The following is a 15835-nucleotide window of genomic DNA, read 5'->3' on the forward strand; positions in this document are numbered from 1 at the left end:
ATTTTCTCTGGAGGCTTAAGCATGTACAGCACAGGAGAATGCAACTTTTGGTTAATACACCAATGTGCTGTTACTGTAGTGCATACAGAAGGCATCTTATTTCTCCCACTTTAATAGGCTAGGTAACTCATCTCATGCTTGTTCTTTGCATGGCTATTCTCTGTGCTCTCATGTCTGTTCCAGTTGTTTTAGGCCTATGCTGACAAGGTTCCATCAGTTCAACCCAAGTGCATGCACATTTTTCTTACATGGAAACTTCTTAAAAAGCACAGGTCTATCTGTCCTGAAGACTAGAAATTCTGTTTGTCTAACGTTTAAGAGAGCGTATCTATTCTCTGAAAGAGAAGTGTGCGTAATGCAAGGTAGCGATCCAGAGCAACTTCTAAAGTGTTAGCCTTAGAAATTCTTTCCTGAGACTTTCTGAAAGCTTGGAACCAAAGTTTAAACGTGAAACAATGGCACTTGGAAAAGTATTTTGAATGCATTGAGAGATCGTCCTGCTGTTTTTGTTCTGTAAGCCAGAATAATGTGTGGGCTACTGCACTTGGTCATTTGTGGCATGGCTAACGCAGTACCTAAGTAATGCTTAGTTGGCTTCCAGGCATTATTGTAATCAATTGTCAATGATAATTTCTGTAAGAAACTGTTGCTTTTAAGCTTTTCTCTAGTAGAATCATGCTACAGTTAAACTGCAGTGTATTTCAGAATGACTTGCACACAAATTTCATTAAGTTTGGTGAGAGTACCTGGTAAGAAGGTGTTTGAGCAATAAGCTTGCATCAAGTATTCATCTACTTTTTTGGCTTTTTGTTTTTGTTTTTTGTTGTTGTTGTTTAGACCTTCTGTGTTCCAGCAGCCAGTGATCTTTTTGGGAGCAGATGTCACACACCCTCCTGCTGGAGATGGAAAGAAGCCTTCCATAGCTGCTGTAAGTTTTATTAAGTCAGCATAATTTTTTTCATCTTAGATGAATGTTAAAATAGAAAATGCATATACACACACACATATATATACACACACACACACACACACACACACACATATATATATATGCTTTGAGAACTTAGTTTATATGAACTCCTTGACTATGTCTGTGTTAAATATCTTCTAGGGCTTATGCCAGTTCTCTGTACAGATTTTCAGCTTTATTAAAAATCATGTCTTTTTAGAAGAAAAATGCTGCTTGATACTTCAGATTATTTTTCTTGGCATTTGAATTTTTAAATCAACATAGAATGGCAGTCACATTAAATAATACACTTCTGCAAAAATATTCTAAAGGAAATAATGCATCTTCATAATTTTAATAACACTTTTATATTTTTTTTTAAAGGAAGAAAATGTAGTTAAAAGCTGGATTTGGCAGGAATGTTTTGGCTCCTTTTCTGGAGTTTTTTTTTGTTATTTTAACATTTTTGTGTAGATTTGATCTTGTAGCCTTTAGTCATATAATATTCCCCTGAAGGTCGTAGGTAGTATGGATGCTCATCCAAGCCGGTACTGTGCCACAGTGAGAGTTCAGCGACCCCGGCAGGAAATCATCCAAGATCTTGCCTCCATGGTGAGAGAGCTTCTCATCCAGTTCTATAAGTCAACACGGTTCAAGCCCACGCGTATCATCTTCTATAGGGATGGAGTCTCTGAAGGACAGTTTCGACAGGTTGGTTCTTTTTTTGTTTTTGGGGGGTTTTTTTTTAGTTTTTTTTCACCCCCTTAAACATTGTATGTAACATAATAATTCCATTTCTCATGTTTGAATAAGCTGTACTGCTTGAGTTGCTTATATTAATGCCAAGCTGTCACAAAACAGTTGTGACGCTTTTAGGAGGGAATCTCTCAAGCATGTTGGGTGAAGAAAGGTTATAATAATCTCTTTCCTCTCTGGAAAGAAGAGCTCTTAAAACTTTGGAAACAGTACATTTCTCAAGATTTCCTAAGATTGCTAATCGTGTAGCAGAGCTGAATGTAGTATTAACTGCAAACAATTTATTAAGCATTGCAGGTAGAATATAATGGGAGGAAAAGCTAAACTATTCTGTCCTTGTGCTTGTAGGTTTTGTATTATGAACTGCTAGCCATTAGAGAAGCTTGCATCAGTTTGGAGAAAGATTACCAGCCTGGAATAACCTATATTGTGGTGCAGAAGCGACATCATACACGATTGTTTTGTGCTGACAGAACAGAAAGGGTAATCATTATCTCATAGTAGCCTTATGTGGAAAGCTCAATGTCAAGCACTTATGTTGCTGAAGAACATAAAAGCATGGATTTCTTTGTCAGTCTATTTTGTTTGTTTTTGCATTTAGAGGAAATGTTGAACTGATAGGCATAAAATATGGCCCCAATTAGAAAAATCTTTGACTGTAAATAGATTTATTTTCTTTTTTTTTTTTTTTTTTAAATCCCCATCTGGTTTTGTCATGTTGTGCTCTGAATGCTAGTCTTTATCAGTGAACTATAATTAATACACTGTCTAGGAACAAGTCTACAGTAATCTTAACAGAAGAAAATACAATATGATGGAATCCTTAATGTTTCTGTTCTTAGGTTAACGCAAACGTGAGCGTGCAATTCTAAATCCAATTTACGTGCAGCTCTTCTGACTCCCTAAGAGTAGAAGTTCTGAAGTGCTGTGGATGCCATATTCTGTGTTGGGATGGTAGAGAGCCATACAGCGTTCATGTCCAACATCGTAGACTGCTGTGTTGACACATTCCAAACAGTACTGAGGCAATTCTGTTACTGTTGCATCTATTAAATAGAAAGTTGTGGTTTTAGTTACAGTTGAGATGTATAAATAGTGGCTAGTTGACACTCTTTTCAACAAAACCCTCTGTAGGTTGGTCGAAGTGGCAACATTCCAGCTGGAACAACTGTAGATACAGACATTACACATCCATATGAGTTTGACTTTTACCTCTGCAGCCATGCTGGAATACAGGTATGATTGTTTCTTTACAAGTAAATGTTAATTTAAAACATGTTGTTTTTTGCCTTTTTTGAAGCATGTGCTTACAGTTACTTAGTAGGGAAATGTCATTTTATTGTGTTTTATCTGAGACACCAAATTATTTGGGGACCAATAGTATTAATTATTTACTTAAGAGGTGGTCTCTGCTACACTTCTAGAAGATGCTTTGATGGCAAGTCAAGTTTTTTGTGAAATTTACTTTGAAGAGGTCATTTTATTTTGGAGCTTTGTTATTTCTGAAAATAAATTTACTGCTTTTTTGATGTATAGCTATAATGAAATGAACATTGAATCAAGTTTTCAAATGTAAGCAATTTGAAAGACTGAAGGCTATGTTGATTATTAACTGACTAAATGCAGACCAGTGATTTACAGGTGTAGAAATTAAATCCAGCAATGCAGTGGTATTGCCAACAATACAATGGAGAGCCATTCTAATGACAAAGGTTGTATCGGGATATTGCTTAAAAATGGGGGGAAAAAAAATCATTCTTCAAATTTTTATCATGTGAGTCTGTGACCACATTGTCATTAGTTCTGCTGAGGCTGGGTGGGTGTATTTTTCTTTTCGTGTTCTGATTCATTACAAAGTTTTTATTCAGAAGTTGAAAACTTCTGCTACTTTTCTCCATTCATGTGTATCTTCGTGGTAGCAAACTCAGTTTTGGCACCTGAGAGGAAAAAAAAAGTCAATAAAAGTTGAAGCAGCAGCGCCAGCTTTATTTGCCACTCGTTGTTATTAATACAGTGAGCCACAAATAAATGTCAACTGAACTGAGATTTTTTTATATTTATGTATAGAAATATAAAAGAGAGACTTCTAGCCTGGCAGAAAGATAACTATTGACCTAATTTACTTGCACTGCTATAAAGCTTAACTCTAGTATGTCACCCTCTTGTTGGGGAAGGGGTAAGGGATGGGGAAAGAGGAGTGTTTGCTTACTCCAAAACCAGTGACTTTCAAAGTAATTGCAAGTCAGTTGTGTAATGCAGAGCTTCTAAGAGTTCTGAAGACCTACACTCAGTGTTCGGTATTTGTTAATGGTCTGGAAGGAAATGTTAAGTGCTGGGGAAAGTGAGCGCGTGGGGGAGACCCTGACACATTGGTAGCGTGTAATAATCTGATCCAGCGTAATGCAATTATAACTCTTGAACCTGTAAGCAAGATGATGATGTGTTGAAGCAAGAACACCTAATTTTTGTGCAGTGTACTCTAGGTAACTTCTGGAACACTGGAACCGTTTCTGGTATGCATGCTTTTAAGTTGGGATATTAATATTAACTGGAAAGAGTTAAAAGCAGCCTGGTTATTTCTCTGGGAAACATATCTAAATGAGAAACGATTTTAATTCAGGGCAGTTAAGAGATGGCGTAATGACAGTTTACACATACTAGGAGCAGACTTTGATCATAGAGGGTTATCTGGAAGCTCAAGTTTAGGCAAATTTAGACTAAAAGGCCTTTTTTTTAAGTGAGGATAATTGGAGTAACAATGGATGTGAATGGTAGATTTGTTATTCATCTTTAAATATAACCCTGACATAAGATTGAAATCTTTTGGCTACCATTTCATAGGAATACAGACTAGGTAGTCCAGCCTTTCTGAATCTCGAGACTTGATTGTGTAAAAAAGCAGAATAAGTGAATCAATGTTCCCTTCTTCTTAGGGTACCAGCCGTCCCTCACACTATCATGTTTTGTGGGATGATAACTGTTTTACTGCAGATGAACTTCAGCTGCTGACTTACCAGCTCTGCCACACATACGTGCGCTGTACACGTTCAGTTTCTATACCTGCACCAGCGTATTATGCTCACCTGGTAGCGTTCAGAGCACGATACCATCTTGTGGACAAAGAACATGACAGGTAAATGAAAATACAGGTGCTTAGGTTTTTGTCCCTGTTAGTGTCTGCTCCCTTACAGGCACAGAGCCATCTTATTATAGGTAATTACTGCTCATTTTGCAGTTAATCTCTCTCTTTTTTTTTTTTAATCTCAGAGACAGGACTTCAAATACTTTTTCCTGACTGCTGCTGCTTGTACTAGATCAGAATGGGTTGGGGGATTCTATTGACTAAAACTCGGATCAAAAGAATTAAGTTTAGCTTAATGAAGTATTCTGTGTTATTGCTTTGACATGGTCTGAAGGATCAAGTCATGCATTGGGTTTCTGGTTTTAGAGTTAAGAGCAGTCATGAATGAAGCAAACGTTAATAGTGCCTTGAACTTATCTAGCTCCACTTTGTCAGAAGTATTTCAAAACTTTAAGGCCATCAAAATATTTGTAATAGGATTATTTATAGATGAACAAACTGAGCAACTAAGGTAAAAGGATTTGTCAAAAGTCTTGTTGCTTAGGTGAACAGAGCAGCAGATTTCTCTTGGTATGCCGCTCTATTAGTATTGCCGTGTTAGCCTTCTGCATGTTGAACTGATGTGAAGATATCTCCTAGTCTCAATTACTGTAATTTACAGCACTGCTTTTCTCAATTTTTCTCATTTTCTTGCAGTGCTGAAGGAAGCCATGTTTCAGGACAAAGCAATGGGAGAGATCCGCAGGCCCTGGCGAAGGCTGTACAAATTCACCAAGACACCTTACGCACGATGTACTTCGCTTAAATCAATAAAATGGGAGCATACTCACTGAAAGGAAGAACTGAAAAATTAAGCCACATACAATGTATGTCTCCAGTGGGGTTGGTTTATGGGGTGCGCCTCCGATCATGCTGAAGTTGACGCTGTGCAGGGGCGAGAGGCTAACCCTTAAATTGACACAAGGAAGATTGTTTACTTCATCGAGGAACACAGCACTATTATGCAATATGAAACCAGCCAACTGCTTTTTTGGCGCGGTCTCCTGTAGGAAGCACCGCCATCTTTTTTTTTTTTTTTTTTCCTCGTAGTTTAACCCTCTTATGCCTTTACCTCAAGTTGCTCGGCAGCACAACTATCTTTGCAAAAAAATAAAAATAGAAAAAGATTGATGGTGTAATTTAAAAAAAAAAAAAGAAAGAAAGCAAGCAACCTTTATAGGAACAATCACGATGATTGTTTCAGGGAGGGAAGTGTGCAAAAACCCCCTTTTACTTTTACCCCACTGCATTGAGAAAGCTTTCTCTCAATATTGCCATCAGCATTCGAATGTGAACGTATCCAAGTACATTTGAATGTACAGCACTAACTAGAAAAAGTGAGGGGAGGGGAAGACATTTTGCACACTAGTCCAATAATTTGAACATAGTTTAGCCAACTGCTGCCTTTGTCTTTCTTCACAGCTTTGGAGTCCTTACCTCCAATAGTTCCCTTTTAAAAAGCAAACAAAGAAGCTAGTGGTATTATATGCAGGCAGTAGTGATCCAAACTCTTCTTGCTCCCTGGTGAATTTACTGAAGCTGCTGTTTTACCTAGTCCAAAAGTTTCAATTATTTTCTATCTGGCAAGTCAAATATTTTGGAGCTTCATGTGAGATCAGATGTCCCAAGTTTTATGGGATTACATACAGTAAACACCAGAACTGAAACTTTAGAGCTAAGGTCTTTTTGGAAAAAGAAAAATGCTAGTTTACTTGCTGCCTCTCACACCTTAATGTGATTTCATATGTATGTGTTTTTGAAGTTTAGCTTCCTTTTTGTTTCTTTTATATTTATTAGAGTAATAATAATGCTTTAATTTAATTATTACAGAACATATGGTCAACATCAACTTTTATTTTTTAGAAATGTAACCATGTTTATTTTTTAAAAACTGACAACTTGTTTTTGCTATCTTTTAGTGCAATAAGCGTTCTAAAGGAAAACTGTGTCCATTGAGCTGTACTAAAGCAGTGTTTGTACCACTAACCGTGGGAGAATGGACACCTCCATGATTTTAAAAGGACAAAGTAAAAGCCTTAATTTTGAAAGGAAAGTTTTATAGTCAGAAGGAATCTTGAATTTTCCTTTTTTAAATCAAAAAATAGCAAAAATGCTTCTAGAATTCTGCAAGCTTTATTGTTGTTACTGCAGTGTTTTGATTTAACAAAGGAATTGGCCATATTTTTGGCTTTGAGATGTGGTGGATATTTGAATTAAATGGAAAGGGGTTTTTTATTAAAATCTAAGTTTTTACATGCTTAGTTAAATCTATTTGACATCAATAAAGTGTCTGGAATTACTAAAATTTTTAGCTTTTTTCCTCTTTGATATGACTTTCCTTTTAAAATTAAGTTATTGGTAACTTCATTTCACTTTGCAAATAAAATAACAGAGGGCTGGGATAGTTGTAACATGTTAAATCACTGAAATGTGAAACAAATTAATGGGACTTTTTCATTCCACTTTAAAGGTAAAACAATATTTAAGATGTCAGAGATGAGCATTTATTCAGTGAGGGGATTGGGGAGTTTTGCACTTTGTAAACTCGTGAACTGCATTTTTGACTGTTTTTATTTGCACTGGTTCATAGTATATATACTGCAGATCATTTATATGGGCATTGCTGTTATCCCAGCCCTTCTGAACTCCACTTGCTCTCCACATGAAAACCAGCGGGTTGGTATAAGTAGCTTATCTCCTGTCATTCTCATGAAATCCGCTGTTTGCCAATATACTGTATTTTGAGCCTAAAATCTGAGCCCGTTTTGCTTCAACAGGCATGAATCTCCCCCATTTTTCTGCCAGAAAACAAAGTACTGTATTTTGTGCGTTTGTATGTTGCATTGAAATGTATGTAGTGCTGTTGACAACACTGTCTCAAAGAGCTTTACTAAACAGTTAGTGTATATACGTATTTTATGTCCCAATATCAAGGAAGATACCATAAAAAGATTAATTTTGCAAAGTTAAAATTGCACTGGAAATAGTCATGAAGGTGGGCAGTTTGCTAGTGGCTTGGGGGGTCCTTAGAGAATAGGTGGGAGGGTGGTCAAGAGAGACTTTCAGCAGATCCTGATGTGTCTGAAAAACTCCTCGGGGTCCCGGGAGATGCATATGTTCATCAGGTAGCTGCAGATCCCGGGTTGTCCCAGCCGCATTCTTTGACTTCTTAATGCACTTACCTTTCAGCGCCTTCAAATAAAACTGCTGCAGGAGGTTGGTGTAACTAAATAATTTGAGCAAGAGGATTTCCAAATAAATCTCTCAAATGTTTTTCTTAGTCTGAGACCTGACAGTCTTCTCTCAGAAGCACTCTAGCTAGTATTGTGTTTATAAAATGTTCAGGTTAGGCTTTTTACAGAAAATTAATGTTTTAAAATAGGGAATTTTTTTAAGGAAACTATTTTACAAAAACTTCTTGTGGATTTCTGGCATTTAGGTGAAAATTCCTTTTTATTAAAGTCTTTTGACTCTCCTCTCAAAGACACTGTACACTGCTCATCCTGCCCGCACTCAGTGACTATGATTTGAGAAGCTTTTTTGCTTGCTACTTTCACCAAAAAATAAAAAAAAGATCATTGGGAAAATGACTTAAATGCTAGCTCAACAAGTAATTTTACCTGGTTTTCATGTGAAGAGTATTTGGAAGTTTTAATCTCTATTCTTGGTTTTGCAAATATCTACGTAAAGTGCCGATACTTATTTGTATTACGATATCAAGTTACTGGCGTTGTGAGGGCCACACATTTATGATGCTGTAGCTGCTATATTTATTTAAATGGAGATGGACAATTACTGCACTAAGGAATGAGGAGATAAGCAAGGAATCAAGGTTAGTTAGGAATCTTGTTTTTTCAAAAGAAAATTAATGGTGTGAAATATCAAGTGTAACAAAGGGTGCTGTCATTTTAACTGAGATTAAATAGCCAGATATTCTTCCTTTGTTTAAAAACATATATATTTTGATGTTTGCAGTTTGGGGGTGGGGGGGGTCGGGATAAATGGTACCTCATCTGTGGTGGCAGTTTCCAGTATATTTTCAGAGTATATGGATTTCTTTTATTTTTGTACCTGCTCTCCTTAAAAAAAAAAAAAAAAAAAACTCAAATTTTATGTGCTGTCTGGGGAAGTCTTGAGTGGCATACCAGATCCTCCTCTCATTCTGGGAGCTGTCTGTATATAGTCCAAAGAGGGACGTGGGCAAAGGCTGACAGTTCTGCTTGCTTTGCAGAGATATTGGCCTCGTTCATATGCCTATCCAGAAAAATGATTCCTATCTCCTAAGACACTGTACCAGTTTACTACACCAAGACTTCATGTGTACTTGCAAGTGCCACTGATTGCTTCCATGGCGGGAGCACGCACAAGGGGCCCGGAGCCAGTTTGGGGGAAGAGCACCTTTAGGGTATCTACCACCCAAAGCTGTAGTTGCAGTACTGGTACGGTGCCAAAAGTAGGAGCCACTCTCTGGGACTGGAGGCAATGCTTCTGGTAACCTAGCAGAAGGCCTTGCCTAGACTGTGATCCTAGCGACTAGTAGATCCAAATTTGGAGAGAAATAGAACTAGAGGAGTTAAACTTGCAACATCTACTACCAGAAAGACTGATGACTCCACTGTAAGTAGCTTTTTTTGTAGGGAACTTCAGCTGTGGCCATTTTACTCAGGATTGCTGTATTACTGTTAAATGTGTAATCTGGTGAAATGTGTCCAAAAGTTATTTCTATAGGGTTCGTTCTGGCATCCTTTTGGAAGTCTGTTTTGGCCATAGAAATGATTTTCAGAAGTAAAATGGATTTCTGAAAGTTTGTCAACCAAATTATTTCAGGAGGCCATTGGTCCTAAACTAATTTCGTTTTTCTTTGAAGTACAAATATGTCCTATGAAATGCTTAACATAAGATACCAGAAAATCATCTTCTGTACAAATTCCTGCTACTACTACTGGTTTTTTACTAGTCTTAAAGTTCACTCTGGCAATTTCCAAGTTCAGACTACACTTACAAAAACTTGAGGCCTTTTTTTTTTTTTAACACTTTATTCATATCTTGTCCTCTTTTGATATTTTCCCAGTTTTGTGAACTGAGGGTTTAGAATATTACTCAAAGCACTTTTTATAACCAAGGAATCAAAAGCTCAGATTATGTACCTTGAAACCATACATTCAGTTTTCAGAGATCATTATTTCCAAATGGCCATCTTAGTCTCCATCATGCCAGGCAGATGTTCTGTTGGTCTCAGTGCTGTGGAGTTTTATGGCTGCCACTAGCAGGTTAATTGGATCCAGCAAAAAAAAAAAAAAAAAAAAAAACAAAACCATAGGGATGTCAAAGGGAAAGATTCCTGGCTTACTTTTCTACCCAAAGATGGTACTTTAGATTGATATTGGGTAGTGATACCATTTTTGTTTTGACATGTGTTTAAATAAAACTTTAGCCAATTCACCTTTTTTTTTTTGTAAGCCTGAAAAATAGTGGTTAGAGCTTGAGCTAACTGATGCTTTCTGCTAGTAGATTTTGTACTTTACAGTAATTGAGGTATGAAACAGACATATACAGGATCCTAAATTTTACCTCCTTAGCAGAGTCCCAAGAATCTTAATCTCTATAACACTACACAAAAAAAAAAAAGTCCCTCAGTAGGCAAAGGTGCATATGGAGGGGAAGGAATTGTTGGGGAAGAAGCTTGCAAAGAAAATATTGAAGCATTAGTTTTGCAGAAACAAGGGTGTTGATGGAGAGATTCTATCTGCTTTCCATCCTATGTGCCCTGGCCTTTACAAATTTTGTCTGAAGTACTACCCCCTAACACGGGTAGTTAATGTAGGATCCTTTTAAAACAAAGCAGTTCCACTGTTTAAAACTTGGAGTGATTTTTCTTATTTTTATTTTTTATTTTTTTTAAGCAAGACAGTCTTCAGAAAGTGCCTTTTTAGAAGATGGTGCTGTAGATTTTTATTTTCCATTTGTACGTGGCTGAAAATTTAAGATAAATTATTGAAAATGCCAAGTGTTTGATGGTATCTTTCAGGTACTCTCAAGCATCAGTTTCTCTGAGTCAGGACCAAGATTAACCAGGAAGGTGTTTTCATCGGAGGGAAAGGCATTGAGGAACGAACGATCACCAAATTCAGCTGGTAGGCTAGAATCGGTTTTGGTTTAGTCGGTGCAATTTACCTGTTCATATTGAGGGGATTGGGAGCAGGCTATAGGAAAAGTAAGCGCACAGGACTCTCTGGACAGTGTAATTAATGGTGAAACGAAATCCATGGTTATCGAAGGACGTTGTCTCTTGGAGATGTAGCAAGCTCCCAAAGGTGAAGTAGACAAAATGAGAACTATCTGAAGACTCTGAGAGATGATCAGTCCTACTGTGAGCAGATGTCACATGGCTTGCATTTGTAAAGGAGTAATGTGCACATGTTGATGGGACTTCTGATTCTTAGCTGGGAGCTGTGACGCTCTGCAGGGTAACGGCTTGTTGGGGTGGGAGATGTTGCCCTCTTTAGGCGGTCAAAGGTGTTATGGGTCCATAGCGAGTTTGGTGAGCATTCTTCCAGTCAGGAAAAGCTGTAGACTAGACTATTAAACACTGCACCTCAGTAACCTTGTAATGCTGCATAAAGTAATAATAATAGCAAAGTTCTGCTTTGATTACACTGTAATGTGCTTGCACATGCCTGCAAAAAATACACACTTAACTTTCATTTTTGTAATAGTCTTAATAGCAGTTATCAGACTTTTTTTTTTCTTCCAAGATGAGCCTTGTCTTTTAATGTGGTGTTTCTGTATATTTATTGTTAATCTGTGTGCAGCTCATAGGTCTGTGTCTGGTCTGTATGTTGCTTTTAACACTTATTTAGATGGGAGAAGTTTCTGAATGTCTTGATTTTCTTCACTGAAGTCAGCTTAGCTCATCATTTTGGAGAGGAACCTGAATAAAAACTTGATTGACAGTCTAATTGGTACCTTGTTTCTTTAAGTTTAGAACTGAGATGAGTTTGTGTTCCTTTTATTACTGTTCAAACAGTACTGGGCATTTAAGACATACAGTAACTTGACGTCAGTCAGGATATTTTTGGGTATCAGGAATTAAAGCATAAAACTCCCACTTTAATTGCAAATGGCATTGTTGCAAGAATGTGTTCATGTCCAGTAAGCAGAGTGGAGTAAGCAGAGCTTATCAACATTTCTTGATTTGGACATGATCAATCAAATATCTAGAGTGTAGAATTCCAAAGTGGCGACAGTGACCCTTGCACTTGCTGGCCTCTTTATTTAAAGGGACACTGTTAAATTAATTCATAATATAGCACTCCTGCTTGTGTTACCAACAGAAATTGTGAAACAAAAATCTAACGTTTTGCTGCATAGACTTTTCTGTTTCAAGCTGGAGAAATGAACTGAACTTTATTGCAATTTGTCACCAGCTTGCTTGTTCTAGTACAGTGCCCAATTCATTGGTATTTAAGCTTACCATGACTTTAAATTATTGTATATTCCCACTTTCTTAATGTTATTAGCCTAGGATTTAGAAAGCATTTTTTCAGTCTGAATTCTGAGCCAAAACTATCTGTCTTCTATCCCTTTTAGTAGCTGGAGAGCTATCTTTTGGACTGAAAAGGGCCAAAAATCTTCTTCTATCAGCCTGTTTGCGGAAATGCTCTCCATCTCTCCATCTCTTCCCTTGCCTATGAACCAGGTGTGTTTTTTCCATATACATTTAGCAAATAGCGAAGCTATTGAGGCTTGTTGCCTCTTCTTTCCATACATTGCAAATGTAGTCAAAAATAAATGACACAGACTTGGCGTCTGATCATGCTAGTTTCTTGGGCACAAATCTCTTCTTAGGAAGTCTTACCTTGGTGAAGACTTAACTGTAGAACATATGCGTTTAATTACAGTAGGAATGATCTGTGTATTTCTGTTGCATTCATTTGATGGTGCCTGATATTTTGAAATATCTAATTCAAATACAATCTAATAAATCACTGAGAATGCAGGCACCCTCATATAATTCATCTTTAAAAAAAAAAAAAAAAATCTAGTGTATATGGCTAGTTCATCCTTCTTCCTGGCAAAGGTTTGAGACTGAGGATTTTCTGTAATTGATACTATTTATAGCAAATTGTGCTGGGATTAATCCTAAAGCCAAACTGACTCAGCTATGCTTTAACAGTCTGTCACTGCCCTGATGTTTGTTTTATAAAGAGAAGAAATGGTAGGGGTGACTGTCCTATCAAACCAGTAGTAGAAAGCTCTCTTAAAAATGCAAGGAGGAAACTTTTCTGCATATTGAAAAAGCTAAATATGCTTAAAACAAAAAAAACTTATGCTGCTAGAGCCTTGTGAACCTGTATCTTTGCATCCATAGTTTACCCAAAAGGCTCAACGTGTGGCTACTTCAGAAACTAATATAGGAGGAGGAAAGCTTTTTTCCTTTTTGATTTTTTTTTCTTCTTTAAAAAAAGTAAGAGTGCCTGTTCCCCTCCATAAAAGGAACATGCTGAGAAGCAGGCATCAGTGCCTATAATAATTGTATAGTTAAGAACAAGTAGTCTGTGTTTTGTATCTAAATCTTGAAGCTACCTTACTTGGTTCAAAGCAGATACGAATTCCAGTAGATCGGTGCTATCTGAAACAGTGGAGCCAAGGGGTGTTGTGAGCAATATCTAACCCCTCCATAAAACATAGATGCTCTGATAGATTTCTGGTTGCAGTCTTCAGACAGTTCACACTGACGTGTGCCTGGCTAACAAGAAAAACAGCAGGCAGTCGTAGAGTTAATTTTGCTGTAGCACTACAATTGCTCTGCTCTTCCTCAGCTCTTACCTACCTCCCTAATTCCCTTACACAGGATCACTCTCCCTCCAGAAATAGCCATGTTGAGAACATTTTAGCCGTGTGGAAAGTGAATCAGCTTTGTCTGGATGTGAGGGTAGTGCAATGATGTGATGAAAGTAACTGCCAGTAGAAATAGAAAGGATTCAGTTGGGTGGATGTCAGTCAAGCTGGGTTCAGCCTGAGCCCTTCAGGCAGTTTGGGAACCTCAAACGTTAACTTAGGTGTCCTGGAATGTGTGTGTCAAACTTGAACTCATTGAGAGCAAGTATGTGCCTTATTCTGATCAAGAACAGAAGCTGGAAAAACTTGCATTTGCATTCATACTATGGTTAATATTTTTGTGAGCTGTTCTTAAAGCTTGAAGTCCTTGGTCAGAATGGAGTTGTTTTTGCATTGAATTACTTAATAAATAAAGGTGAATCCTGAATTATCTGCGAATTAGAACTATCCTGAAAGGAGAAGCTTTTAAAACAAGTGGTTTCTCTAATGTTGTCATATAAACAAATCTACTGGTAGATTTGCAATTTTTAAAATAAAATTTAACCTTGATATGTTTCTCATTATCTATTGAAAATAATCAATTTTGCCTTTATTTCAATGTTGCCTGTCCAGTAATGTCTTCACTCTTTGCTGTGCTTCTGCAGCCTTTCATGCACTCCATTGATTCTTGCCGCCACCCCGCAATGGTGACTGTAAGGACATTAAGAATGTTGTCTAATGAATGTACGGGAGCAGTGTAGAGGTCTAATTAAGTGGGAACGTTGTGGTGAGGATTAAACATCACAGAGATTTCTGCAAGAACTAGTTTGCCAGCAGCTGAGGGTAGTGATGGCTGTGTAATGAATTTTATGGAGTCTTGGGTATACAGAGTTTTAGCAAAGTGGTATGAGGGGGGGGGGAACACCTCCCCTTTGATATCAAGGTACTAGTAGAGGGAAGTCTTTTGTATACTGTGTACTGCGCAAAAGTAGTCACCTGTGTCATTAGATGCTAGTTTAGGTTTAAAGCTGCTATAAAAGTGGATTTTCAGAGCATAATGGAAAAGCTCTTCAAATAGCGATGTTTTATACAGTTTTGAGATATCGGTGAGTTGTCCAGCCAGGAACTCTGGTATGAACGTTGGCTCTGAGATGGGTTCCCTCTTTGACCTTGGGTAAGTGATTCTGCCTCCGTTTTTTTTTTACGCCATCTAGAAAGCGTATACGATGATTCACATCACCTTATGAGAGCTAGCTATTAGATGTTCTGAGGATGAATCAGGTGGAAGTGCTAAATTCTTATTAGAAACCTGTGCACCTTCTTGCAAGTTTGCATCTTCACATATCAATACAGTACTGTCGGAAATCTGTCCATCTTTGAAATGAGCCGGTGTTCTTGGCAGACATGTCATCACAACTGAGCTGTGCCTGAGGAAGGCCACTGGGATTGGTCCCATAACATTTACCTGTTGCTTTCTTTTAAGATAATCCTTTCTTTCCATTTGGTGAGAAACAGACTGCCAGACGGCAAAGTTTATTTAAATGGAAGTTGAGAAAACCTTCATTGAGGACTGAATTGGTCCTTCAAAGACATTTGGCAATTGGAAATTTAACACATACTGTAATACTATCTAGCAACACAAAATATGACGGTGTATTGCATTTGGTGTTTTGCTAGCACATAAACCATAGATCCTCAAACCCATTTAAACAGAGATGTGCAAAAGTTAGCTATTAAAATAGTTACTAGTAAACTTTCATGATGCTTACATTTGCAAGTCTCTTAAATCCGTTCGAAAACAGTTTCTTTTGATATAAAATCCATGTCTTGCGAGTTAGTATTCACTCAGACACATTAGCAAAACAGTACCCGTTGGAGCAATGCTATATTTAAAGAACCTTTTTGAAGTTTTTAAATTTGGTGGTGTGCCAGCAGAGTAGGAACTTGAGCAGTACTCTTTAGCTGACAAGAAAAAATTAATTTTGCGAAAATTCAGTAAGTGTGAGGAAGACTGCTAGAGATGAGAAGATTTGTCTTCTGACTTCTGGCAACTCTTCAGTGAAGACTGGCTTCTTTAGGCTGTTCTGTTTGGTACATCACTTTCTTGTGGCTGTACTTACGTTTCTTTGGACTTGATTTCTGTTCTTCAGTAGAACGTTCTCATTTCTGCAGTAAAGCTTTACAGTGTT

General features: G+C 37.4%; 1 protein-coding gene across 5 annotated transcripts in view; it reads left to right on the plus strand.

Annotated features, from left to right (window-relative positions):
* The window catches only part of AGO3 (argonaute RISC catalytic component 3), a 44983-nt gene extending 31427 nt beyond the window's left edge, over positions 1-13556 (plus strand). For 3 of the 5 annotated variants that reach the window (XM_068917069.1, XM_068917070.1, XM_009685837.2), the window contains 6 exons: positions 838-928; positions 1466-1660; positions 2054-2188; positions 2840-2941; positions 4639-4838; positions 5484-13556. In XM_068917069.1, the coding sequence (XP_068773170.1) occupies positions 838-928; positions 1466-1660; positions 2054-2188; positions 2840-2941; positions 4639-4838; positions 5484-5592 (832 nt within the window). In that variant the 3' untranslated portion in view covers positions 5593-13556. The remainder of the gene's footprint in view (positions 1-837; positions 929-1465; positions 1661-2053; positions 2189-2839; positions 2942-4638; positions 4839-5483) is intronic. The other 2 variants (XR_011135947.1, XR_011135948.1) reach the window with 2 other exon arrangements.
* The last annotated feature ends 2279 nt before the right edge of the window (positions 13557-15835 follow it).

This window comes from Struthio camelus, chromosome 23 (assembly GCF_040807025.1).
Source record: "Struthio camelus isolate bStrCam1 chromosome 23, bStrCam1.hap1, whole genome shotgun sequence".
In the NCBI taxonomy this organism is placed as follows: Eukaryota; Metazoa; Chordata; class Aves; order Struthioniformes; family Struthionidae; genus Struthio; species Struthio camelus.